This window comes from Leucopleurus acutus (genome assembly GCF_964270905.1).
Source record: "Leucopleurus acutus genome assembly, chromosome: 20".
Lineage (NCBI taxonomy): Eukaryota > Metazoa > Chordata > Mammalia > Artiodactyla > Delphinidae > Leucopleurus > Leucopleurus acutus.
The window spans coordinates 19,469,038-19,476,800 of NC_139162.1; the positions used below are offsets into that span (position 1 = coordinate 19,469,038).

Here is a 7,763-nt window from a genome sequence, read left to right on the forward strand (position 1 = left end):
GGAGCTCCCAGCATGCCTTGCAGCTTGAGTAGTGTTGGTGATTAACATGGACACAGAGATGCACCACCCAGATCCCTCTTCAGTGAAGGACTTGTTACCCCAGCAGCTGGGATGCTCTTATCCCCCTCAGGGATTTCCTGAGCTGCAGAGAGCTACCTGCAGGTCACTCTTCCTTCCTGGGCAGCTCACATCCAATGACTGATCAAGATGGGATTGTAAAGGCCCAGCAGGGCAACGCTGATGGGTCATAATAGCTCTAAAGCTCCCCATGGAGTCAGCTGAAGCTGTTGTTGGGCCTGCAGTGGAGCTTGGCTTCTCCCTCCACCCAGTTCTGCTTCCTTCCTCTCCCATCAACAGGTTCTGATCCCAAGGGCACTCCTTAAAAAACAGCCTGTGGCACTTCCCTCGTGGCGCAGTGGTTAAGAATCTGCCTTCCAATGCAGGGGACACAGGTTTGAGCCCTGGTCCGGGAGGATCCCATGTGCCGCGGAGCAACTAAGCCTGTGCGCCACAACTATTGCACTCTAGAGCCCACGAGCCACAACTACTGAGCCCGTGTGCCACAACTACTGAAGCCTGCACGCCTAGAGCCCATGCTCCGCAACAAGAGAAGCCACCACAAGGAGAAGCCCACGTACCACCATGAAGAGTAGCCCCCACTTGCCACTAGGAAAAGCCCACGTGCAGCAACGAAGACCCAACGCAGCCTCAAAAAATAAATAAATTTATTAAAACAAAACAAAACAAAAAACAGCCTGAAGGTAAAGCTTCCTAGAGAGCTCAGCAGTGACAAAGAGTGATTCCCAAGCAAGCTTCACTCAGTGCCATATCCCTTACTTTACCTGGGCCTGTCCTGAGCTAGATCCTGCCCAATGAGATGCTGTGGGTAAGCCTTCTTTATAAATATGTTTTAATGTCTTAAGTTTTATTTTTAAAAGTGTTAAAAAACTGTTTTGGAAGAGATATGAGCCATTTTGGGACAATGGTTGTCTGGTATGAGCTGAGATTCCTCCTTTGTATAATATGCACACTACATAACATTTGCTTTAGTACAAGCAATTTTCCAAACACTTTCTCACTGGACTCTCCCAAGGTAAGGAGGGAAGGAATGACTGTCCTATTTTGTAGCTCAGAAAATTGAGACTCACAACAAGTGATTGATTCTTTTAAGGGCATGTGGCCAGGTAGCTCCAGAGATCCCAGGAGAGCAAAGGAGTCCTGAAGTTGAAGAAATTCAGTCCTTTCAATCTTTGTCAGAGCAACCTGATGTCAGAGAGCTTTAGTGACTTGCCTGAGAACCCAGAGCTAGCTGGTTCCTCAGATTTCTAATCAAAAAATTGAGGACAGAGACATCTACTCATACTTGTCAAGACTGTTTTGGCTTCAAGTGACAAAAACCCAATTAAAACTAACTTCCACAAAAAAAGGGAATGTATCAGTTCATTTAATTGAAAATTCTTGGTTCAGGCATGGCTAGATCCAGGTGTTCAAGCGCTGAAACCAGAAATCTGTCTCTGTCTCTCTGTCTCTGTCTGTCTGTCTGTCTGTCTCTCTTTCTCTCGGTCTCTTTGTTATGTTTTAGCTTCATTCACATGCTGACTCACCTTCAAGAGGTAAGGACTACTCTTTCCTGATATTCCCACAAAAATCTTGGGATTGACTTTAATAGGCCAAATTTGGGTTACGTGCTCATCCCTGAAGTGTGGACACTGTGAATCTCTGTGGACAGGGTGATGTCATAGGAAAAGGAAAGGATATACTGGGCAGCCAAAAACATCTGTACAAAGCGTCTGACACAAAGTTATAAACTCTCAAAGCATGGTGGCTATGACAATCTTTAAGGTCCTTTCTAGCTATGAAATTCTAGGATTTGTACAACTTCATACTTTGATAAAAATCCAGCTGTAAATGTTGGCCATCAAGGGAAGAACTGGATAACAACTTGAGTCCATACAAGGTCCAGTCAAAATATCATAAAATGAGGCGGCTTCCTTGGCCATCCAGTGGTTAAGACTCCATGCTTCCACTGCAGGGGGCGTCGGTTCGATCCCGGGTCAGGGAGCTAAGATCCCACATGCCTCACACTGTGGCCAAAAGAAACCCCCTCAAAAAAAAAAAAAAAAAAAACAACATAAAATGAGCTAAGAAGGGCCTGAAAAAGGAAGCTGGCTTAACAAGGCTGGGGAGTTAATGATCTCCTACAGCAGAGGATAGCTGCCTGTGGTGTGCCTCCTTTTGTAGCTGAGCCAGAGACAGTGGCATTGCCAGGGTCAGAGTGGCTCTGGAAGGGATTCCCTGTGGCTCTGGGGTCTGCTACATCCATAGTCCCTTCAAAGGATTCTGCTTCACATAATCGGGCTGGCCTGGTGGCTGGACCAGTTCTGGGAGCTGAAGGTAAACATGGACAGGCTGGAGGGGAGGACGGAGCTGCAAAGACTGTCCAGTGTGGATGCTTTGGGTTAGGCGGTAACCAAGAGATCCCATCAGAGCCTTCTCTGAGGCATGGGTGTTGTACTTGTGCGTGTAGGTGGCAAGTTCAGAGGAGGTAGGGCATGGAGCTCAGGTAACATCCTGGGGCTCATTCACACTGTAAACCAGGTAAATGGTGCTCCCTGGAGGTGTGTCTTGCAACAGCTCTTCTGGCTTCCATAATACCTGGAAGTGGGAGGGAGGTCTGTGCCACCAGAATGAGGTCCACATCCAGACTGTTTCCCTACCGCCTTGGTCCCACTACCAACAGTTGTTTGGATATGGTTCCATCCTCCCTCTTCGAAAAGTTATTCTTTTCCCAGATATGCTGAGGATTATAGATGTATTGGTCACCTAGAAGGCAGGCAAGGTCAGAATTCCTCCTGGCAGAGAGGATCAGAGAGGCCCACCGAGTGTCTGAGATCACAGAGCAGAAGGAACAGTTGTATTCAAACCCAAGTCCCCTGTCCATCAGCAGCCTTTCCTAGCACTGTAGAATCCCATGATTCAGGAGCAAAAAACTCATGGTGGTGTCCCCACCAGATGGTGAGAGCCCCAGCAACAGGGCCAGCGTTTTGGAGTCTTGGGTCTGGGGCCTTTGGAAGGCCCTGGAAGCTACTAGTCCTTCCCTCAGGCCAGAAGAGCTGCTCCTTAGGCAAGAGACATGAATCAGCACCAGGAGCCCCTGTCAGCTTTTGATGAATTTTCCTGCCACTAGTGCTAATTTCCTGAAAGGCTTTTCTTCCACCTTCAGGCTCCCCTTCAAAAGGGTCCTGGCTCCTTCGCAGTAGAAGATACGTAATGGTCACCCAGTGACTCCTTGGTGAAGCCACAGGCGTGCTCCTCCACAGCTACGGCTGAACAGGCTGGGAGTAGACAGGAGTCCTGGACCATAGCTGGAAGGGCCCGGGCTGGAGCAGTGTCCTACCCCAGAGATTGCTCCCAGTGCACTGAAGAGTGGAAACCAGACCTAGATAGGCAAGTGGCTTGCTTGAGGACACACACAGAGGAACAAGCCCAGACAGGAACACACAGCTCCCAAACTCTGCCTAAAAGAGATACGTTGACCTCTGCTCCGTGAGGCCACCTGCTCTCAGCCTCTGAGTTCTTTCAGGACTCACGTGGACCTTCCTCCCCTTCTGATTTGCTCCACAGACAAATAGGCCCAGACTCAACCCCCTGTGGCCATGGAGCTATCGTTGCAATGATAGAGGGTCAGTGGCAGGAGGCTGCAGTACTATCTTGATTAGCTTATGCAGGGGGAGGGGGCGTGGAGGGGGGAGCTTCCTCAGCAACACCTGGCCCTGCCTGTGCCCTCACCTTGGACTGGACTCCCTCTTGGGGCTTTTCCTGGTCCCACTTCGTTGGGGCAGAGATACTCCAGGCCCTGCGGAGGGTTCACATGAGTTCCCAGGCTGGGCTGGGTGGGAGAGCTCTGAGCCAGGGGCCAACCTATGGATGGGGGAGAGGGGGTGTTCAGAGTTGACCTCACCCATCTGCTTTATGAAATTGTTTGCTCTGTTCCATGTCCAGAACTCACTGTCCAGTTCTGCACCACCCTCCCCCGGCCTCCCCACTTCTTCCCTCTCCTCCTCCAGTTGCTCTGTACTCTGTAACCTCCTGGAAGATAAGCCTGACCAGGACATGTCCTTCCCATGGCTCCCCAGTACCTCAGGGTAGAGGCCGTGCTCTCTCCCAGGCTTACAGGACTGGTCCTCCAGCTCTGGGCCCGGTTCCTCTTTTAGCCGTCCTGTGTGGGCCAAAATGACGCAGAACTGTTGGGATGGAACAGGCTAATTCCTGCCTCCAGGCCTGTCTTTCTGCTGCGCCTCTGACGCAGCTCCCCCTCCCTCTCCACCTCCATCCCCTCCAGTCTTTCCTACTGGTCCTTTCAGGTGCTCCTCCTGGAAGCCCTCCTGACACCCCAACCCAACCCAAGATAGGTCATCCCTGTGCTCCCACAGCCTTTCCGGATGACAGTTTCTATCATGCCCCCAAGGGTCTCGGCAGCCAGACAACTGAGATGAGAAACAGGGCCCACTGCCCCCTTCTGAGTGCCCAGGTACTGCCCTTCTCCAGCCTGGACAGCCCCCGGCACTGCCCTGTCTCTCTGTCCATTTGCTTGTCTGGGCGTGTGTCCACCTGCTTCTGTTTCTTTCCTCCACTCCCTGGCTTTCTCGGCAGATTGTTCCACAGTCTCTTTCACCTGTCTCCATACCTTTCCTCATGCTTTAATTCAATGCGCTGTCATCTCATTCCACAAAGGACCCAAGGTGCTATCTGTGTCATTGTCTCCCTTCCTCACTCAGTCCCCATGCCCCAATTTCTCAGTTTCCCCCCCTGCCACACACACAGCTAATGAGCTTGGTACGGAGAAAGGGGAATTCTCACTCCCTTAGAAGTGATCCCTTCTCCCTCACAGGAAGTCTGGCCCACCAGGGCCTGAGTGAGGTTCTAGGGCACAAGGCAGGCCCCCAATTCTTCCCTACCAAGGCCAGACCTGAGTTGGGGGCGGGGGGGTCACAGGGAAAAAGCCACCCTGAACTCCACACTACTGCATCCGGGACTGGTCAAGGGACTCAGCACCTCTAACCCAGCCCCTTGTGGCACAGGTGGGGGAAACAGAAGTATCCTGCAGTAGATCTCTTTGGTGAACCCCATTTGTGAACCTTCCTGCCAAACCCTTCCTCAGCCTCATCCAGAGTGTGTCCTGGGCTTAGGCCCACCTTGTCCCTCAGTACAGGGCTCCAGTGTGTCCAGCTTGGGCCGAAAAGGAGTCAGTTGGGGGAAGGGGAAGCCCTGAAGTGGTAGTGCCTGCCCCTTTCCTTCACCTGAAGCCTCCCTGGACCGCAGAGTTTCCATTAGCTTGGGATCCCAGCCAAGCCCCTGGAGCTTCTGCCCACAGCCTGAGGGCTCCTGGAGGGCAAGCCTGATGCCTCTTGGGTCTCCGAAAGCCTACAGGTGGGTGAGGCAGGTTGTGCAGCAGGGACCCAGCGGAGGAAGTCCATGCATTCATGCATCGGTGAAAGAGACCTGTGGCCCGGCACTGCCCACCCACCCTTCTGCCCACCTCCTCTTGCACGGGAGCTTTAATCAAGCACAAGCCGAGGCTTTCTAAAGCCAGGTCCTGCTAAGGCTTCCAAAAGGGAACTGCTCTGGGCTCGGCCAGCCTAGGCCAGAGCTTCGGAGGTCCCGAAGTCAAAGGACCTTGAGGCTGTAAGAGGGCCTCCCCCACCCTCCCCCACCCCCACCCGCCCGCCGCTGCGCCGCTGCAGCCCGCCTGCCTGGCTATTGAAGAAGGCAGGCGCCGGGGCGCAGGCCGTCGGGGGTGCAGGAGCCCTCACAGGGAGGGAGGCCCCGTTCCGCTCACCCCCACCACCCAGCGGTGGCGAGTTGCAGCTCCCGGCGCCCTCGCGTCCGCCCGGGCTCTGGCCCCACGCCAGGCGCCTGGATCCATCACTGCAGTTGGCTGGAGGCCGGACGGCGCGTCCCCCGGGGCTCCCAGGCGGCTGGCGCTGTCTGCCGGGCAGGGAAGGCGGCGGCGGCGGCGCTGCGGGGCTGCGGTCAGCGCGGGCACAGCCGAGGGGCTGCGTCTCCCGCACTAATTGGCCCTTCCCCAGCCGCCACGGCCGGTGATTGCTGCTTCAGTGGGTGGGGATCTCGGGGTGTTGGAGGAGAGGAAGGGGCGAGCTGAGCCGCAGGGGCCCGCAGGAGACGCGTGTGCGCGCCCGGTTCCTAGGCCAGTTTTGCAGCGGTGCGCCTCCGTGCTCAGAGTGGCCCGGGCGAGCCGAGGTAAACTTGGAGAAAAGCCACAGAATTGTCCTGGGGTCTTCACCAAGATCTAATCAGTTCTGAGAACCGCTCCCTGCGGGGTAGGGTCTGGCAGGGGATTTAGGAAGGACTCTGGGTGGCCATCGGGGGATCCCAGCGAAGGCATGAAGACAGGGTGGAGACAGGGCAGTGGGTAGCCCTCTCCAACCCCCTCATTCAGGAGCGCCATCCGCGAGGAGCAGACAGGAAGAGAGGTACCCTCCGGGGCGGATGGGGAGGGTATGAGGCAGGGACGATGGGAGGCAGGGGCCCAGCTCACCATCCAGGCTGCCTACTGGAGTTCTTGCTTGAATTCCTAGAGAAGGTCCTAGAGTTTCCCAAAGTCCTTTATGATCCTTGCAGCTGCTGCAGCCTGACTGGCTTCCGCTCAGCTGCTCTCCCTCTACTTTGGGGAAGCATAGCTTCTGGGTGGCTGTTTGGAGAAACTCCCTTCCCCAGACCTGTGTGAGAAAGCCTGAGGAGGGGAGAACTGAGGGACCCTCAGAAGCAGGTCTGGACCAGCCTGGATCCTCAGGGCAGAATGTCCCCTGTAGGCACTGGGGTGAATCAAGCCCAGCTAACCTCAGCCAGGTGATGAAGTGATGAAGACTCTGAGCACTGCGGTGCCACTCTGGGAAATGGCCTGATGGAAGAGACCCCAGGCTAGGGGTGATGTCACCTGCAGGGGTGGGGAGAATTGCACCCATGAGATGCAAAAGTGGGGACCACTGGCCATGGCTGGGCAGCCTGAAGGCGCTCAGAGAGGGCAGAAGCTGGGAGGGAGTCAGGAGTTCTGGGCTGGAGTCCTAGACCTAGAGCCAGTGCCGTCCTGTCTCTGGGCATCCTTGCTCTGGTCTGTTCAACGGGCCCCAGGGGTCCCAGAGGGGATCTAGTGTTGTTATAGTGGTTCTGCTGGTGTAACAACCAGAAAGGGCCTCCCTCTGCTGCTGGGCTAGCAGTGTGGGAGAGGGGGCCATATGCTTCCCAGGGCCCCAATTATCTGCACTGAGAGCTCTTAGCCTTTCTCTGCTGCCCAAGTTGGAGGGAACAACCATATCTGAGACTCCCATCCTGTCCCTTGGGCACCTCAGACTTCATGTGCCCAAAACTTGCTCCAGCCACACCCTATCTGGGTGTTGTCCCTTACCCATAGCATCCACCTAGCCCCAGGGGCCTTCCCTCTATCCTCTGGTCATCCATATGCTGCAGCTGCCCCTGTCTTGTCCACTTGGCCTCTTGCATCACTCTGCAGCCATCCTCTACTGTCCATCCTTTCTACCTCTATTTCAGAAACAGCCCCCATTAGATATGCCACCCCCCACCCCAAGCTGGTCTCCAAGCCTCTGCTTGTGCTTCTTTTTAACCCAGTTCCAGCAGACTGAGCCAACTCTAAATGCACATCTGATTGTGTCACTCCCCTGCTTAAAATCTCCCCCTGCTTGGGACTTCCCTGGTGGCGCAGTGGTTAAGAATCTGCCTGCCAA

The 7,763-nt window shown here is 54.7% G+C and overlaps 1 protein-coding gene across 4 annotated transcripts; it reads right to left on the minus strand.

Annotated features, from left to right (window-relative positions):
- On the minus strand, positions 1 to 6,841 carry LOC309976467 (uncharacterized protein). Of its 4 annotated transcripts, XR_014326994.1 has the most exons (5): positions 5,840 to 6,841; positions 5,301 to 5,424; positions 4,140 to 4,219; positions 3,790 to 3,921; positions 2 to 2,655 (listed from the first exon to the last, which is right to left on the minus strand). XR_014326994.1 is itself a non-coding variant. In XM_082862068.1 (4 exons), exons 1-4 carry the CDS (start codon positions 5,924 to 5,926, stop codon positions 3,868 to 3,870), a joined length of 345 nt encoding a protein of 114 aa, XP_082718194.1. In that variant the 5' UTR covers positions 5,927 to 6,841; the 3' UTR covers positions 1 to 3,867. The 4 variants fall into 4 exon arrangements, 1 of the variants encoding a protein (XP_082718194.1); XM_082862068.1 differs by having other exon boundaries at positions 1 to 3,921; XR_014326992.1 differs by lacking the exon at positions 5,301 to 5,424 and having other exon boundaries at positions 1 to 4,219; positions 5,840 to 6,266; positions 6,576 to 6,841.
- Positions 6,842 to 7,763: the final 922 nt, after the last annotated feature.